The 19,828-nt window shown below is 39.6% G+C and overlaps 1 protein-coding gene across 2 annotated transcripts in view; it reads right to left on the bottom strand.

The window, feature by feature from the left end:
• Window positions 1-19,828, bottom strand: part of mef2cb (myocyte enhancer factor 2cb) — a 144,302-nt gene that overhangs the window by 10,028 nt on the left and 114,446 nt on the right. For both annotated transcript variants that reach the window (XM_063018266.1, XM_063018267.1), the window contains 3 exons: window positions 16,122-16,265; window positions 11,286-11,454; window positions 9,685-9,759 (listed from right to left, as the gene is read on the bottom strand). In XM_063018266.1, coding sequence (XP_062874336.1) covers window positions 9,685-9,759; window positions 11,286-11,454; window positions 16,122-16,265 — 388 coding nt within the window. The remainder of the gene's footprint in view (window positions 1-9,684; window positions 9,760-11,285; window positions 11,455-16,121; window positions 16,266-19,828) is intronic.

Below are 19,828 nucleotides of genomic sequence, written 5' to 3'. Positions count from 1 at the left end.
CAGTCAGTAATTGTAAAACTACAAAGTGCTTCTATATGGTAAGTGGAGCTGATAAAATGGACAGTGAGTGTAGAAACAAGGAGGTGGTCATAATAATGTATATAATCATGTATAAGTATACATGTGTCGTCGTCAATACATGACACACAATAGGCGCACAATCTATACTCACAGTCCACAACCGCCACTCGAACTGACTCCACCAAACCAATAAGTGCAGGTTAAACTGTTATAGTGAGACGGGCACACGGTGTCTTTGTTTCCTCACATATCCCATTTATTTTCTCTCGGAGGGTTAAAACATGAGGCGCTATTCACCCTGCGCCACTTAAAAGAGGGGCAAGAATTATACGTTAGACATAAATGAACTTCCTAATCATACGCTGAAGGGGAAAACGAGACCCAGATGTTGTCCCCGGCAATTTCTTGGCGGTGATCGTTCTTTAATTTGAAGGCAATGGTTTTTTGTTGTTTTGAAATGAAAAGTCTGAAAAGCGCAATTTGTACGATTCGAGGAAAACGAGTGGCGAGAGGCGGGTTGGGAAGCCGAAACTGTGCGTGTGTGTGCGTGCGAGTGAGTGTGTGTGTGTGTGTGTGTGTGTGTGCCGTTTGCGATGATGTATTTCCTGCCTTCTTTCATATGGTGGCAAGCAGCTGGCTCTAATACTTTTCTGAACACTTGAAAACTCAACAAGCACAGATTATTGTTAAGGATTCGGGGCGAGTGAGACAGAGAGAGGGAAACGCATCCTTCTTTCTCTGCAAATAACAAATGTGCTCGTCTACGGCTTTCTATCAAATTTCAAAGACTACCTCCAGAATCTCTAATACTTTCAGAATCAAGTGATGCATTGTTGGCTGGTCTTACCCACTATATGAAGCATACAGACTTGCAAATCAGTTCCTCTAAGTGTTCAGTGGGCCCTCTGTTTAGCCCTGGTAGTCATGGAGATATTCCCCAATGAGCTAGAAATTGAGGGCAACTATTACGTGAAGCAATCATATAGCATTTCTGAAGTACTCCAATTATGCCACTCTATATGGTTCTGAAGCTTTTTTAATAATAGATCAAGAGACACGGCTACACAGCTGAGGTGGCAGATATGGCTCAGCAGCTAAGGTACCGGACCAGTACTGGCAATCAAAAACCACCGGTGGTCCCCTGGACAAAGTCCTTATAACCCCCATTTGCTTGAACTGTACGTAGTCATGCTAAATGCTGCAAATGTAAACGACCCTACGTTAGACTGGCTTCCTGTTTGGGGTATGAAACCGCACCCAGTGCAACCCTGATAAACGGTGGTCAGACATGATGAAAATGAATATGTATTAATAATCAGTGACATAATCATAGCATTATGTTAATCATTAATAGGAATCATTCATCACAGCATAATGTGGCACAATATTATGTTCAGTTTTTGCACAACTGTCACTTGTGCACATTTGGTTCAATTTAAATGTTAAAATAATATTTAAAAATTTTTATTTTAATTTTAATAAAATTTTCTACTTTTCTACATTTTTAAAATTTATATTTTCAATAAATTTATTATTTTTTGTCCAATTTTGTACTAATGATTAATGTGTCCAAGCAGTCACAAAAGCATTTCACTGCTAGTTGTACAGTGTAGGACTGTTTAAATTCATACACTGATCAGGCATAACACTATGACCACCCTTTTGCTGCCAAAACAGCCCTGACCCATCGAGGTGGCACCAAGATGTTAGCAGCAGATCCTTTAACTCCTGTAAGTTGTGAGATGGGGCCTCCATGGATCGCACTTTGTCCAGCACATCCCATAAATGCTCGACTGGATTGAGATCTGGGGAATTTGGAGGCCAAGTCAACACCTCAAACTTGTTGCTGTGCTCCTCAAACCATTCCTGAACCATTTTTGCTTCGTGGCAGGGCACATATCAGGGAATATCGTTTCCATGAAAGGGTGTACATGGTCTGCCACAATGCTTAGGTAGGTGGTACGTGTCAAAGTAACATCTAGATGAATGGCAGGACCCAAGGTTTCCCAGCAGAACATTGCCCAAAGCATCACACTGCCTCCACCGGCTTGCCGTGATGAAGAGATAATCAGTGTTATTCACTTTACCTGTCAGTGGTCATAATGTTATAACTACTCGATATATATACATATATATATGTATATACAGTGTATCACAAAAGTGAGTACACCCCTCACATTTCTGCAGATATTTAAGTATATCTTTTCATGGGACAACACTGACAAAATGACACTTTGACACAATGAAAAGTAGTCTGTGTGCAGCTTATATAACAGTGTAAATTTATTCTTCCCTCAAAATAACTCAATATACAGCCATTAATGTCTAAACCACCGGCAACAAAAGTGAGTACACCCCTAAGAGACTACACCCCTAAATGTCCAAATTGAGCACTGCTTGTCATTTTCCCTCCAAAATGTCATGTGATTTGTTAGTGTTACTAGGTCTCAGGTGTGCATAGGGAGCAGGTGTGTTCAATTTAGTAGTACAGCTCTCACACTCTCTCATACTGGTCACTGAAAGTTCCAACATGGCACCTCATGGCAAAGAACTCTCTGAGGATCTTAAAAGACGAATTGTTGCGCTACATGAAGATGGCAAAGGCTACAAGAAGATTGCCAACACCCTGAAACTGAGCTGCAGCACAGTGGCCAAGATCATCCAGCGTTTTAAAAGAGCAGGTTCCACTCAGAACAGACCTCGCGTTGGTCGTCCAAAGAACCTGAGTGCACGTGCTCAGCGTCACATCCAACTGCTGTCTTTGAAAGATAGGTGCAGGAGTGCTGTCAGCATTGCTGCAGAGATTGAAAAGGTGGGGGGTCAGCCTGTCAGTGCTCAGACCATACGCCGCACACTACATCAAATTGGTCTGCATGGCTGTCACCCCAGAAGGAAGCCTCTTCTGAAGTCTCTACACAAGAAAGCCCGCAAACAGTTTGCTGAAGACATGTCAACAAAGGACATGGATTACTGGAACCATGTCCTATGGTCTGATGAGACCAAGATTAATTTGTTTGGTTCAGATGGTCTCAAGCATGTGTGGCGGCAATCAGGTGAGGAGTACAAAGATAAGTGTGTCATGCCTACAATCAAGCATGGTGGTGGGAATGCCATGGTCTGGGGCTGCATGAGTGCAGCAGGTGTTGGGGAGTTACATTTCATTGAGGGACACATGAACTCCAATATGTACTGTGAAATACTGAAGCAGAGCATGATCCCCTCCCTCCGGAAACTGGGTCGCAGGGCAGTGTTCCAGCATGATAATGACCCCAAACACACCTCTAAGACGACCACTGCTTTATTGAAGAGGCTGAGGGTAAAGGTGATGGACTGGCCAAGCATGTCTCCAGACTTAAACCCAATAGAACATCTTTGGGGCATCCTCAAGCGGAAGGTGGAGGAGCGCAAAGTCTTGAATATCCGCCAGCTCCGTGATGTCGTCATGGAGGAGTGGAAAAGCATTCCAGTGGCAACCTGTGAAGCTCTGGTAAACTCCATGCCCAGGAGAGTTAAGGCAGTTCTGGGAAATAATGGTGGCCACACAAAATATTGACACTTCAGGAACTTTCACTAAGGGGTGTACTCACTTTTGTTGCCGGTGGTTTAGACATTAATGGCTGTATATTGAGTTATTTTGAGGGAAGAATAAATTTACACTGTTATATAAGCTGCACACAGACTACTTTTCATTGTGTCAGAGTGTCATTTTGTCAGTGTTGTCCCATGAAAAGATATACTTAAATATCTGCAGAAATGTGAGGGGTGTACTCACTTTTGTGATACACTGTATATGTATATAACAAGCTCCTTCAGTACCAGACTCCTCCACCCCCTGTGTAAGAAGGAGCGCTACCGCAGGTCCTTTATTCCCGCAGCCATCAGAGCTTACAACAATAATAATATATAATAATATCACTCATTCCTAATCTTTCATGTTGGGTGTAATAACAAGTGCAATATGTAACCTATTCACAATAAGTGCAATAACTTAATATATTTTGCATATTTTTAATGTATATATTATTTTTTAGATATTTTATAGAGTAAATAACTACACACTATGTGTAAAATATTTTTTACTTAGTTGTATTTCTTGTATTCTTGTCTTCATACTGCTGTAACAAGTTAATTTCCCTAAGGGGATCAATAAAGTCTTATCTTATCTTATCTTATCTCTCTCTCTCTCTCTCTCTCTCTCTCTCTCTCTCTCTCTCTATATATATATATATATATATATATATATATATATATATATATATATATATATATATATACAGTGTATCACAAAAGTGAGTACACCCCTCACATTTCTGCAGATATTTAAGTATTTCTTTTCATGGGACAACACTGACAAAATGACACTTTGACACAATGAAAAGTAGTCTCTGTGCAGCTTATATAACAGTGTAAATTTATTCTTCCCTCAAAATAACTCAATATACAGCCATTAATGTCTAAATCACCTGCAACAAAAGTGAGTACACCCCTAAGAGACTACACCCCTAAATGTCCAAATTGAGCACTGCTTGTCATTTTCCCTCCAAAATGTCATGTGATTTGTTAGTGTTACTAGGTCTCAGGTGTGCATAGGGAGCAGGTGTGTTCAATTTAGTAGTACAGCTCTCACACTCTCTCATACTGGTCACTGAAAGTTCCAACATGGCACCTCATGGCAAAGAACTCTCTGAGGATCTTAAAAGACGAATTGTTGCGCTACATGAAGATGGCCAAGGCTACAAGAAGATTGCCAACACCCTGAAACTGAGCTGCAGCACAGTGGCCAAGATCATCCAGCGTTTTAAAAGAGCAGGGTCCACTCAGAACAGACCTTGCGTTGGTCGTCCAAAGAAGCTGAGTGCACGTGCTCAGCGTCACATCCAACTGCTGTCTTTGAAAGATAGACGCAGGAGTGCTGTCAGCATTGCTGCAGAGATTGAAAAGGTGGGGGGTCAGCCTGTCAGTGCTCAGACCATACGCCGCACACTACATCAAATTGGTCTGCATGGCTGTCACCCCAGAAGGAAGCCTCTTCTGAAGTCTCTACACAAGAAAGCCCGCAAACAGTTTGCTGAAGACATGTCAACAAAGGACATGGATTACTGGAACCATGTCCTATGGTCTGATGAGACCAAGATTAATTTGTTTGGTTCAGATGGTCTCAAGCATGTGTGGCGGCAATCAGTTGAGGAGTACAAAGATAAGTGTGTCATGCCTACAGTCAAGCATGGTGGTGGGAATGCCATGGTCTGGGGCTGCATGAGTGCAGCAGGTGTTGGGGAGTTACATTTCATTGAGGGACACATGAACTCCAATATGTACTGTGAAATACTGAAGCAGAGCATGATCCCCTCCCTCCGGAAACTGGGTCGCAGGGCAGTGTTCCAGCATGATAATGACCCCAAACACACCTCTAAGACGACCACTGCTTTATTGAAGAGGCTGAGGGTAAAGGTGATGGACTGGCCAAGCATGTCTCCAGACCTAAACCCAATAGAACATCTTTGGGGCATCCTCAAGCGGAAGGTGGAGGAGCGCAAAGTCTCGAATATCCGCCAGCTCCGTGATGTCATCGTGGAGGAGTGGAAAAGCATTCCAGTGGCAACCTGTGAAGCTCTGGTAAACTCCATGCCCAGGAGAGTTAAGGCAGTTCTGGGAAATAATGGTGGCCACACAAAATATTGACACTTCAGGAACTTTCACTAAGGGGTGTACTCACTTTTGTTGCCGGTGGTTTAGACATTAATGGCTGTATATTGAGTTATTTTGAGGGAAGAATAAATTTACACTGTTATATAAGCTGCACACAGACTACTTTTCATTGTGTCAAAGTGTCATTTTGTCAGTGTTGTCCCATGAAAAGATATACTTAAATATCTGCAGAAATGTGAGGGGTGTACTCACTTTTGTGATACACTGTATATGATTCGACATCAATCTGATTGTGTCATTTTCTGCTCTCTAATAACGCTCCAGCCGTCTTAACCTGCAACACACCAATAGCTAAATGTTCCAGCCAGCTTCCGGCGTAGTGATGAAGCATTGCTCCCTACTCCCTACTTTGAATATAAATCTCACTTAAAATGGTGGAATACCCTACGTAGTGCACTTCACAGTAACAGATAATGTGAATGGAACGCTGCTACAGAATTGGCGCTAATGACTGAAAAATAAAAAACACTTTCTGAACCAATCAGACCTTCTGATTTTAATTGCTAGTAAGAAATGCTGTTATTTGCATGTATTTATTTTGCAGCGTCACACAGATGATTGTCAATGAAACGCTTGATTGGCTTTCTAACGAGTTCGTGTTTTACTTTTGTTTGGAGGTTTTTAATTATAAGCACATTTACAAAATAACGGATTCTATTCCTAATGGGACACACGGTTATAAATTTAATAGCATCTGGAAGAACATAAGCTAAGGTAAGCAGTGGTTATGGATTTTGTTTGCTGTGTTTGGGATTTTGGCCGCTGTGCTGTGATTTGCAATGAAAACAAAACGTCAGTTTAAGCTTTTAACTGGTACCTAGGAAAGTACAGGCACTAAGTAAAATGGCAAAATACAGTCGCTAATCTGTTGTTGTTTTTTATCTGAACTTACAGATTATTTGTTGATTTCTACGCTACATTTCCAATATATGTTTTGTGTAGATTATATTGACTCGTGACTTGACTCGGACTCTAGCCTAAAGACTCGTGACTTGACTCAGACTCTAGCCTAAAGACTCGTGACTCGACTCGGACTCTTGCCTAATGACTCGTGACTCGACTCGGACTCTAGCCTAAAGACTCGTGACTTGACTCGGACTCTTGCCTAATGACTCGTGACTTGACTCGGACTCTTGCCTAATGACTCGTGACTTGACTCGGACTCGTATTTTGTGACTTGTGAACATCTCTGCCATCAACACCACCACTGCCACCAGCAAGTACAACATCAGCATCGTCATAATTATCATTTAAAGATCCTGATTATAAAATGTTGGAGCTTTTATGAATTTTATTTAAATCACCTTTTGCTTTAGCAAGTTGTGCTACATTTTTTTACTGCTTCACTACATGCCAATGTAAAAAGTACTCTTATCTCTCTGACTAATTGTTGGAGCAGCTTGTTTATTTACATTCCTCCCCCCTCACCATAAGTGATACGATTAAAATAGAGGAAATAGAGAGCTTGTCAGCTTTAAACGGTACCTCATGTCAGTTCCTCAGAATCTGATAATGCCACAGCGTTTGGGCCATTAATAACTAAATGAATGGAAAATTACAGAGTCATATTAAAACACACTGTTTGGCAAAAGCCGAAATCAGATCTTTTCCAAACGAGTTGTAATTGAGATTCTCTCATGCTATTCATCATCTACTGTAATGCCATTTTAACCACACAGCACGTCTCTTCAAATCGACTGCGGGAAGCGCTTTTAAACAGCTGGCACGGCGCACTGGAGAAAACCTCAGCCATGACTAAGAGCGAATTGGAGTAAAATGATTGAATATTCATCCACTGTCGGGCCATTCATCTAGGGCCACTTGAATGGAATTTCGAGCGCACCGCGACTTCTTCCTTGCTCTCCAATCGTTTCCAATCGAAACGAAATGCGTGTGCACCACAGTGCACCCTCTGTTTGGCCTTGCTGGGACACAATGGTCGCATTGGACAGCCTTTGACTTTGAATGCCGTGGTAAAAGCCGCCATCATAAGTGGCACTTTTGTATGCGAGGGACAGCAGAGGAGAGGGGACAGACGACGGGACCTCGGCCTCAACCGTCTCCGCTGGCCCCGAGGGCACTGCGGGGCCAGACGAGGTTAGCCAGCTGCGTTAAACCAAGCCGTGTCTTTTCCAAGAAGCTACTGTCCTGATTTTTATATAGAATACATGGATGCTTCTGTGACCGGTGCTTGGCGGTCCAGACGTACACACACATGCACAGACACACATACTGTATGCATGCATAAGCTCGCTGAACTTGCAACCACAAGTCAGAGGCACAGTGTGTGTGCACTACAACTTTCCTTTTCAAGTGGATAACACATACACAGCAAACACATTCCAAAAGTTATTTATGGCCAAACATGGTCTTCCCGGCCTTGTCTAAACAAATACTATCATTTATGCCATTTATCATCATCATAAATATAAATAAATAAATAAACAGGCCTGACAAAGTGAGCTATGTCTATATGTGCAGTGCCTAGAAAAGTGTTCATCCTCCATCCATATATATATATATACAGTATATATATATATAGCCGTAGCCTAGTGGTTAAGGTACCGGACTAGTAATCAGAAGGTTGCTGGCTCAAGCCACACCACTGCCAGTTTGCTGCTGTTGGGCCCTTGAGCAAGGCCCTTAACCCTTAATTGCTCAGACTGTATACTGTAACTCTAATGTAAGTCGCTTTGGATAAAGGCGTCTGTTTAAATGTCAAAAATGTATCTATCTATATATATCTCTATATATAGATATCTCTCTCTCTCTCTCTCTCTCTCTCATATATATATATATATATATATATATCTCCAAGCGGGATGCCAATCCATCACAAAATCCCCACAAACCCTATTTTATATATTTTATTTGTAGCTCAGATGGCACAGCGATAAATTACTACCTACTACCATTGGGATCCAGGGGATCTGTTGGGTTCTGGGGCATCTACATACAGACATGGTTGGCTGTATCTGAGGGATGGAGGGGTCGCCGAGGCTCTGTGACAGACTAATGGGAAAACTCCACCCGAAGCAACCCTGAGCAGGTTAAAGCAGTGGTAAGTGGTAAGTTGAGACTGATTAGTACTCATATTCAGTCTGATACAAGGCATTACCTTGCCAACTAATAGTTAACACACAGAAGAAAGTATACACAGACAATCTCTTTATGAGGTCTATTAGTATAGTAGTGACTGTCTACCGAGCCAATAAAAAAAAAGTTGGTGACACGCTGGCTCGGTGGGTAGCACTGTCGCCTCACATCGTCACCTGGGTCCGATTGCTAGATAAAGCGGTTATGTTCCTTTCTGTGTGGAGTTTGCATGTTCTCCCTGTGTCTGTGTGGGTTTCCTCCCACAGTCCAAAGACATGCAAGTGAGGTGAATTGGAGATACAAATGTGACTATGATAGTCATTTATTGACTGATTGGTTTTTAAATGAATAAAACTATATACTGTATATAAGTGTATGAATATTCAACCCTAGTTTGATTATATAAAGTAAATCTAACAGTATTGAAAGGACAAACTAGTCAGAATGTTGTTTAGCTCCTGATAAAAGTCTAAAAGACTAAAGTTGTTATGGAGACAAATGTTCTATGCAGGCTTGCAAGCCAAACCTCAAATGACATATTTAGGCAAAATGTTTTCATCGCAATGCACCCATTAAACCTCAGTGTTTTATAGTAATTGTTATTTAGACGGACTAAACAGGTCAAGTACTGAAACTACTTGTCATTACCGTATATTAAAATCATTAAACAGTAATTACTTTGCCCATTTCAGCCATGCTAGCGATGACTGGTGTCAGTGTTGTTTGGATGTTAACGACTACATGATTTTCTGCTTAAAAATCATTAGCACAGCCCTGGCCTTAAGTATTTATGGTTTGTTTCAACTGGAAGAAAATCTGAGCTGGGATTGATTCAAAGACAAGAAAAGAAGGACATACTGTAGAAGTTGGGGACGCCATCCTTCCCGGCGCTGGTGCCAGGGCCGGTGGTCAGATCTGCCCCCATCAGACCACCTAGAATGAGAGAGGAAAAAGTGTTTCAGTGACCTTATTGCACTCGACAGTTTGACACTGACATTCTACAGCAGAACCTTCCTTCATAACCTGTCCCATCATTTATTCAGCTTGATTCTCGGCGTGTGTGCTCCGGAGCTGGACGAGCCAAAAGCCGAGGTGACAAAAAAAACCGGTTCTGAGAGCATATGAGGGAACAAGACAGTACTGCTAACAGTGTGCTGCTGCTGGTTGGGGTGTGTATGGGGCCTGTGGCCAGAGAGGTCGGGCCTTGGCGTCCAAGAAAAATGACACATTTTTATTTTTGTGCCGGCAGTGCAGAGGTTGTGGTCAGGCAGCGTACAGGGTCGGGCCAAAGCTCATATTTAGCCAGCCAGATTACATCAGGGGAGTATGGCTGCTAATGACATGGCCTTAGAAAGCCAGAGAACTAGAGGACTATAACAGACTGGGGACTGTGAGTGTGTATGTCACATGGGAGAGTATCAACGGTGTGTATGCATGACATGACGGGAGACGCCTGATTTCTGCTTATTTTAAATAATTATATGTTAGTGAACAAATTAAGTGTAGAATATTTGGGGTCCAATGACCGCATGTATATAATTTTATTTATTTATTTTATGTGAAAAAATATATATATATACACTGGTCAGCAATAACATTGAAACCACCTCCTTGTTTCTACACTCACTGTCCATGTTATCAGCTCCACTTACCATATAGAAGCACTTTGTAGTTCTACAATTACTGACTGTAGTCCATCTGTTTCTCTGCATGCTTTGTTAACCCCCTTTCATGCTGTTCTTTAATGGTCAGGACCCCCACAGGACCACTACAGAGCAGGTATTATTTAGGTGTTGGATCATTCTCAGCACTGCACTGGCACTGACACTGATGGTGGTGGTGTGTTAGTGTGTGTTGTGCTGGTATGAGTGGATCAGACACAGCAACGCTGATGGAGTTTTTAAACACCTCACTGTTACTTCTGGACTGAGAATAGTCCACCAACCAAAAATATCCAGCCAACAGCGCCACGTGGGCAGCGTCCTGTGTCCACTGATGAAGGTCTAGAAGATGATCGACTCAAACAGCAGCAATAGATGAGTGATCGTCTCTGACTTCACATCTACAAGGTGGACCAACTAGGTAGGAGTGTCTAATAGAGTGGACAGTGAGTGGACACGGTATTTAAAAACTCCAGCAGCGCTGCTGTGTCTGGTCCAGTCATACCAGCACAACACACACTAACACACCACCACCATCAGTGTCAGTGCCAGTGCAGTGCTGAGAATGATCCAACACCTAAATAATACCTGCTCTGTAGTGGTCCTGTAGGGGTCCTGACCATTGAAGAACAGGGTGAAAACAGGCTAAAAAATAGATGGACTACAGTCAGTAATTGTAGAACTACAAAGTGCTTCTATATGGTAAGTGGAGCTGATAAAATGGACAGTGAGTGTAGAAACAAGGAGTCGGTCATAATGTCATGCTTGACCCTGAGTGTATGTATGTATCCGTGTTACCTGCGCTGGGAGGTCTGTGTGTGACACCCGGGGACATGCTGTTTCTCTGTAGGCCGTGATGGCCCAGCGGCACCAGGTTATGGTTTCCTAGAGATCCACCGGGGTGGCTGTAGATCTGGTTGCTCACTGGGATGGACACTGACATCTCGTAGTTGGATGGAGGCACGGCCTGATGAGAAACACAGACAGATATTTTCATTCTTTGACCTTTGATATTTTCATTCTTATATTTATACCCATATGTGTATAGTGGTTATAATCTCTATTATTTTTTGCTATATATGTTATTATTACCTGTATATTACTACTGTTATACTCATGTATACCTATATCTGATATTATATTTTTTTTAATTTAATACTTATACCTATAATCTATAACGGTATTCCCTGATGCCTGTGGCCTCTTTCAGCAGGATGATGCACCCTGCCACAAAGCAAAAATAGTTCAGGAATGGTTTGAGGAGCACAACAACGAGTTTGAGGTGTTGACTTGGCCTCCAAATTCCCCAGATCTCAATCCAATCAAGCATCTGTGGGATGTGCTGGACGAACAAGTCCGATCCATGGAGGCCCCACATCACAACTTACAGGAGTTAAAGGATCTGCTGCTAACATCTTGGTGTCAGATACCACAGCACACCTTCAGGGGTCTAGGGGAGTCCATGCCTTGATGGGTCAGCAAAAGGGGACCAACACAATATGATTGGTATGTCTGTGTATGTTGGTCATAAGAATAGATACACCACAACACTCTATCTGTCTGTCTGTCTGTCTGTCTGTCTGTCTGTCTGTCTGTCTGTCTGTCTGTCTATCTATCTATCTATCTGTCTATCTATCTATCTATCTATCTATCTATCTATCTATCTATCGAGAACCTTCAACACAAAACTACAATTACCACTAGCTCTACAAAAGGAGAGAGCATAGAAAAAAGTTACTGCCATAAAGCTTTGTAAACAAATCAGCACCCAATTCAGTTTTCTATTACTTCTCTACTGTTCCGTTGATAAAAATAGATTTAATATGACTCAGGATGTTTGAAATAAATTAAATATGTGCCATAAACATGCAAGGGTAAATGAAGAAAAAGAAAGATAAGAGTTAGGTAGTATCGCATCTTCTTTTATTCACCATGTTCCTTACGGAGAGAAACTTAACCTTGAGGAGAGGCAGCGAGTGAGCTCTTCCCCTGCACGTTGTGTTTCGTAAGGAGAAAATAGCCCCCTAATTGCAGCCATGTGTCCTAAGGGTCTATAAGTGCTCATCTGGGGGAGCATCAGCCGACAGAAACCGGAGACGAACGCCTTGTGACTCTCTCCCTTCCTCTCTCGCTCTTTCTGCCCGCAAGGCCGAAGCAATCATTTGCTCAGAGCTGGGCAAATATTTTTGTTAGGTGTTGAAGGTCTCCTCTTTCCCTTGTGTGTTCAGTTTTTCTTTCTTCTTTCTTCCTTCTTTGGGCTAAGGTTTGCCCTCCAACAAAAAAATGGCTACCAACTCTTTACATATCATAAATGTATCTCTAACTGCCCTGTAAATCCTATTATGCATTGCTTTCTAGAGTCTTAACTGTCTAGGGTTTCTTTCTTCCCCTGCCTCATCCTGTTTCAGAATCGTCATATTTATGTGAGCTGTTATTTTTGTAGTGCCATCCTTCCTGTTCATGCTGTTGTGCTATTTAATTTGTGTATGTGCGAGCCATGGTGTACGAATATATAGTAAACAATAATAACAATCTCTAATAATGAAGCTTTTCATTATTATGATGGCATTTTACTCGGATGCCACTTTCATCTAAAGCATCCAATTATAAGTAGACAATATTATTATTAATTATGTTCTTTTCCCCAGACTTTCTCCTAAACTGTGTCACTGGCAGTTCCTACCCACTTCCTGAGTCTCTCTATAACATAATGAGTACCAGCCTGGTGGGTGAGGGCTTGCACATGCTTACTCCATGACATGAAGCAAGTCAATGCCTTTTTTTTAAACTTCATGCAGACTCATGCAGATTGACACACATGCCAGGACAGTTGTGTTACACACAGGCTCATTGATATTAATTGGTGATACTAATGTCACCAACCCTAATAACAGACCAAATTATGTTCTCTTGGACTCTCGGCTATGACGCTGTCAGGATCAAAGTTGTCCCGATGATAAGGCAAATGATTTTCAGCCACTTAGAAGCAAATTTGAGAGATTTTGCTTTAACATTTATGCAGATTGTCCTTTACGTTCCAGTACTTGCGGTTCTAGGCTGATATTTCTGTGTATGTGATGACTAAACAATGAATATGGTGTAACATAAGTTTAATGCATTGCAGAACAATCAGGCTGATTATTATTAAATGTAATAATAATAATCTGTGTAGAACACTAACATTAGTTTTATTTTATTTCGTTTTCAACATCTGGTTTATCCTAGAAATCCTTTCTAATATTTAGCCCAAAGGGACAGTTGTGGCTTAGTGGTTAAGGTACTGGACTAGTAGGGCAAAGGGGTCTAGGGGAGTCCATGCCTTGACGGGTCAGGGCTGTTTTGGCAGCAAAAGGGGGACCAACACAATATTAGAAAGGTGGTCATGATGTTAGGCCTGATTGGTGTGTCTGTGTATGTTGTTTATAAGATACACTACTGTAATAATCCTATTATTATTATAACAGATGAACAATATCTATCTATCCATCCATCCATCCATCCATCTGTTGTGGCCTAGTGGTTAAGGTGCTGGACTAGTAATCCAAAGGTCACTGGTTCAAGCCCCATCACTGCCCTTGAGCAAGGCCCTTAACCCTCAATTGCTTAGACAACATACTGTCACAGTACCGTAAGTCGCTTTGGATAAAAGCGTCTGCTAAATGCCGAAAATGTAAACTGTATCCTGGTCAGGGTTGTGGTAGGTCCGGCTCACCTGGGAAGCACTGGGCTCAAGGCAGGAAAACCCTTGACAGGGCACCAGTCCATCGCAGGGCTTAGCACCAAGATTCAAACCTGGATCTCAGCTATGGTAGTTTAGTGTAACAGACAGCTGTGCCACCTGAGTGCTAACACTACATAGTTTTGGCCATAGAAACGTCCTGTAGAAGACATATTTAGCCTTGTTAAAACTACCATGAGCTATAAAAATACACTGTTATGCAATTTGGAATTACCCCATGTCCCCCTGCTTTCCATAATAGCAGGGCAGCTTACTGCTAATAAAAGACCTTACAAGCCTCTGAGAATATCTCCTCTGGGCAATACTGTTTATTCTCTTTTTAGCACTCGTCACTGAATTTGAGCCCCAAAACTATATTTAAATAAATCTGGGAGTCCTCAAGATGCCATAACTGGCCAACAAATACGATTTTTATTCTATGGCATTATACACCGATCAGCCATAACATTAAAACCACCTCCTTGTTTCTACACTCACTGTCCATTTTATCAGCTCCACTTACCATATAGAAGCACTTACTGACTGTAGTCCATCTGTTTCTCTACATACTTTGTTAGTCCTCTTTCATGCTGTTCTTCAATGGTCAGGACCCCCACATGACCACTACAGAGTAGTTATTATTTGCGTCCTGTGACCACTGATGAAGGTCCAGAAGATGACCAACTCAAACAGCAGCAATAGATGAGTGATCGTCTCTGACTTAACATCTACAAGGTGATGAGGTAGGAGTGTCTAATAGAGTGGACAGTGAGTGGACATGGTTTTTAAAAACTCCAGCAGTGCTGCTGTGTCTGATCCACTCATACCAGCACAACACACCACCATGTCAGTGTCACTGCAGTTCTAAGACTGATCCACCACCAAAATAATACCTGCTCTGTGGTGGTCCTGTGGGGGTCCTGACCATTGAAGAACAGGATGAAAGCAGGTAAAAAAAAAAGTATGTAGAGAAACATCAAAGTGCTTCTATATGGTAAGTGGAGCTGATAAAATAGACAGTGAGTGCAGAAACAAGGAGGTGGTTTTAATGTTATGGCTGATCAGTGTATATATTGTCCTGTATAATGTTAATACATTATTATATTTAAGTTTAATATTTTAATTTCAGTTTCTTTATTTCTTTATTTATAATAACCCTGGTGTTCAGTTCATGCAACAAGCTATCACATAACTGCTCTCTTAAGAACTGCTGTGTGTGTAATGAGTGCAGCTGTTAGTGTAGTGCTTATGCAGGGTTATTTCAGTCACATGACCAAATCATGTTTTAACAACTTGGTGCTCGGGTAAAAAAAAAACCCCACGCAGATAAACCTGTCTGTCTGATTTAGTAGCATTTATATAACCGCTCACGCTAAAACACATTTTTGCAAATTGTGTACTGTGCACTGTGTACTGCTATACACACAGGGAATTAGTTATAAATAATAAGAGCGGCCTGTCAGACCAGTGTGCCGATGACCGTTGGGTCACAAAAACTAAACAAAAAAGTAGTCGTAGTTATATGAGTTATAGTTAGCAGCATGCTAGCTCTGGTAGCTCATTATGAGCGTATTCCAAGCCTCCAATTCAAACCACTAGCTTCCCTGGGACCGAGGTTAGCGCCGTTCTAGCATGTCGGCATGGCTGTTAGCGTTTGGCCCCCGCTGACCTCTGGAGCTGCTGTACTTACAGGGATCTTATGAGTCTTGATCATATGATCAAACTCTTCATTAATCTGTTTGTATTTCTCCTCAGTGCAGGCAGTGAGAGCGAGAGCGGACTCGAGCTCCGGGCTCTCGCTGCCTTTGTTCTCCTTCTTGTTCAAAGCCTGAAGGCCACAGGCAGATAGAAAGAAAAGAAAAGAAAAAAAAAAACAAGCTGGGGTGAGTGTGATGTTTGGGGATGAGGGTACTTACACACAGTCTCTGTCTGCTGATCATTAGGTCTATGTCCTCGTTGATTTTGCGGTACTTGTCCTCGGACTCGGGGCTGTGGCCCACCGAGTCGTCTGCGTCTGGGTCTGGGCTGTCACACCCGTTTAGGCCCTTCTTTCTCAATGTCTGCAAACACAGTGGTTGGATGTGAAATAAACATCTCGTTTTCTATGCTAAGAATATATATATACACATCAGTAGTTGTGTAATTAATAGTATCTGTTTACCTAGAATCAATAAATCAAACGTTTTTGTAACATGAAAACATAAAATAGGACATTTATAATACAGGGTGTCCCTAAAGTCTGGACACATAGGAAATATCACTAACTTTAACTAACTATATGTTTACTAAAATACACACACACATACATATCGCATCACAAATAGTGGAAAACACATTGAAGATGTTATTGATTAATATTCTAATGAAATAAAATGTTGAAAAAATGGACACGTTTCAATGTAAACATTAAAGAAAAGAGCAAATAACGTAATTATTAAATAATAATAATGAAAAATAATAAACAGTGAAACTAACACACAGAAAAAGAAGAATAACGAATAGAATAAGATGAGAGTTTTTAGTTGACCTTTGAAGGAGGAGACAGAGGAACAGTCATGAAGCGAAGTTTAGGGGCTGAGGAACTCAAAGACCTACAACCAACAACACCAGTCTAAATCAGGGAACCGTTAAAAGACCTGTGCCAGAGGATCATAGGCCGCGGTTGGGATGGTAAGGAAGTATATATATAAAAGTAAGCAGAATTATTTTGTATTGCTGGTGGAGGATGGGAGTGAATATCTGATTTATACTGTTGAAAGTAGTACACCAAATAATATTCACCAAACAAGGAAATGCCAGGTGGCACAGAAATATTTATTGGAATAACATTTAAAGTTATGTAATGAATAACAATGTGTATGAAGTCATTGTTTTAGCGAATACACTGTTGCAGCGAATACACTTCCATTTGTAAGTACTGGGCGCAAGGCATGAACTGGATTAAACAGGTTACCAATCCATGACAGGGCTTGGCAACCCACCTTAGAAATAGCCACTTTTGTCTGTGTGGATGCCTGGTCAGCCTATAGTAAAAGACCACTGCGGCACCTCAGTGTCTGCATATCATATATTCTCAATTGTTTTTCAGCTAATTTTATTATGATATTCTTTATTATATTTTATAATTTATTTATTAATTATTTTTTTCTTTTACACATGATTTAAATTTTTTTATCATTTTTTTTTCTTTTAGACATGATTTTTATTTTTTTTATTATTTATTTTTTATTTTACACATGATTTTTTATTATTTTTTTATCATTTATTTATTTATTTTTCTTTTACACATGATTTTTATTATTTTTTTTATTATTTATTTATTAATAAATTTTTTTTCTTTCACATGATTTTCATTATTTTTTAACATTTATTTATTAATTTTTTTTCTTCTACACATGATTTTTATTATTTTTCATTATTTATTTATTAATTATTTTTTTTTACACATTATTTTTGAGGGGTAATTTTGAATAATTTTAAATATTTATTTGGTATTTATGGTGCAGTGATCTATTCTGATAACCCACAACCACTGCGATCTGTGTTTAAATCCCAGCAGGTACTATTGGCCTATATACACAGACATCATTCTTTGATAACCATGGTCCTGCTATGGATTGGCGTCCTTTCAGGGGTGTGTTTCTGTGACCCCAAAGCCACTGTAAGGAAGGAATACACCCTATATGGGGTGTCACAAACAAACACTTTTAGTCACTTGCTTATACTTAGGGCAAATCAGAGTTGCCAATCCACCTTGTGCATGTTTTTAAGAAGTGAAGGGAACTGAAGACACATGCATAAAGAGAATGTGCAAAACTCCTAACTGGAAGCATTAATCAAACCCAGATCTCACTTAAGATACCATAAGCCAGTAAATGATGGGAAAATTAAGCACAGAAATATTAACACACATTTATTACATATAAACCCACGTAACGAAATCCATCCTACTGTAACATGGGATCATGGGAAGTTATGTATTCTCCCAACTACATGCACAGCTAGCAATTTCCCTCTCAGCCACCTGATGGCCACCTTCTTGTAGAAATCACGCTCCTCACACAGAGAACAGCCTAAAAAAGTGTGTCTGTACTGTAGCCTATTCTGATTGTTCAGCACAGCCTTCCGTGGGGATTTCACCAACGTTTCCTAAGTGACCTCATCAGTGGCGGTCTGCGTACGTGTACACAAATAACCACCATCTTCTTCTGAGTTGAAAGAGTCTCAGCTTTCACAAGGAGGATGGAAACGAGCAGAGTAAGACGCCTCATCAAAGCATGGCTGGAACGCTAACGTATAGGAGACGTAGCCGCTTGCTAACGACGTGAGCGGTTAAAACACTGGCATGCATACGCTTACACGTAGCGTCCCTTTCATCCGCCTGTCTGCATCACAAAGGCCGTAATTAAATTTACTCTGTCGTTGGCAAAGATTTGATGAAGACTGACAAAGAAAGTGAGATGAGGTGGATTAAGACTCATTTTCTATCTTGAGTTTGACACACAGTTTAACAATCAGATGTGAGGAAATGTTGAACTTTTGTGTTGTTTTTTGAAGACCCTTTAAAACTTAGATAGTTCATATACATTTTCCTTTGGCACTTATTAATTTAACCCCCTCTCAAAAAGAACTGACTGTTTTTTATTTTATTATAAGCATTTTATTATAGAATTGTAATGCAGAAAATTGTGTATTTTTTCCTGTAATTAAAATAATCTGTAGTCATTAATTTTTAATAATCTCTTATATATTTATTTATTTATTTATTTATTTATTTACATATTTAACTGTTTATTTACTTAATAATTATTCACTTTATCCATTTGATTTTGGTATTGCAACAATGACACTTCAAAATAATTTTACGTTTTGGAAATGAATGATTAAATATGTTATATAGTAATTTTTATGGTTGTTTATTTATTTATTTTATTTAAATATTTAACTGTTTAATTACTGTAATAATTATTTCATTTTATCCATTTCATTTTGGTATTGTAACATTAACATTATTTCAAAAAAATCTGATTTTGGAAATAAATTATTACATATATTATATAGTAATTTTTACGGTCTATTTACGTAAATAATTATTTCATTTTATCTGTTTGATTAAGATATTGTTATTAAGAGCTTATTTTAAATAATTGTACATTTTGGAAATAAATTATTAAATGTATTATTTAGTATTTTTTATGGTTGTTTAATTATTTATTTTATGATATAACTTACAGATATTTTGCATTTGAAATATTTCATTAAATAATTACATTATTACAATAATATAATTATTATATAAATTATAATATTTTATAATTTACATTTATTATAAATTATAATATTTATTTATTCATTTATTTATTCATTTATTTATTTATTTATTTACATATTTAACTGTTTATTAAGTTTAATAATTATTTCATTTTATCTATTTCATTTTGATATTGTAATAAAGACATTATTTAAAATAATTGTACATTTTGGAAATGAATTATTAAATATATTACATAGTATTTTTTATGGTTGTTTAATTATTTATATTATGATTTTATGACTGTTATACAGACATTGTGCATTTTGAAATATTCCTTTGCATAATTACATAATAATAATATAATTATAA

This window comes from Trichomycterus rosablanca, chromosome 21 (genome assembly GCF_030014385.1).
Source record: "Trichomycterus rosablanca isolate fTriRos1 chromosome 21, fTriRos1.hap1, whole genome shotgun sequence".
In the NCBI taxonomy this organism is placed as follows: domain Eukaryota; kingdom Metazoa; phylum Chordata; class Actinopteri; order Siluriformes; family Trichomycteridae; genus Trichomycterus; species Trichomycterus rosablanca.
The sequence above is the reverse complement of the archived record's forward strand: the minus strand, read 5'-3'. Positions and strand labels throughout refer to the sequence as shown.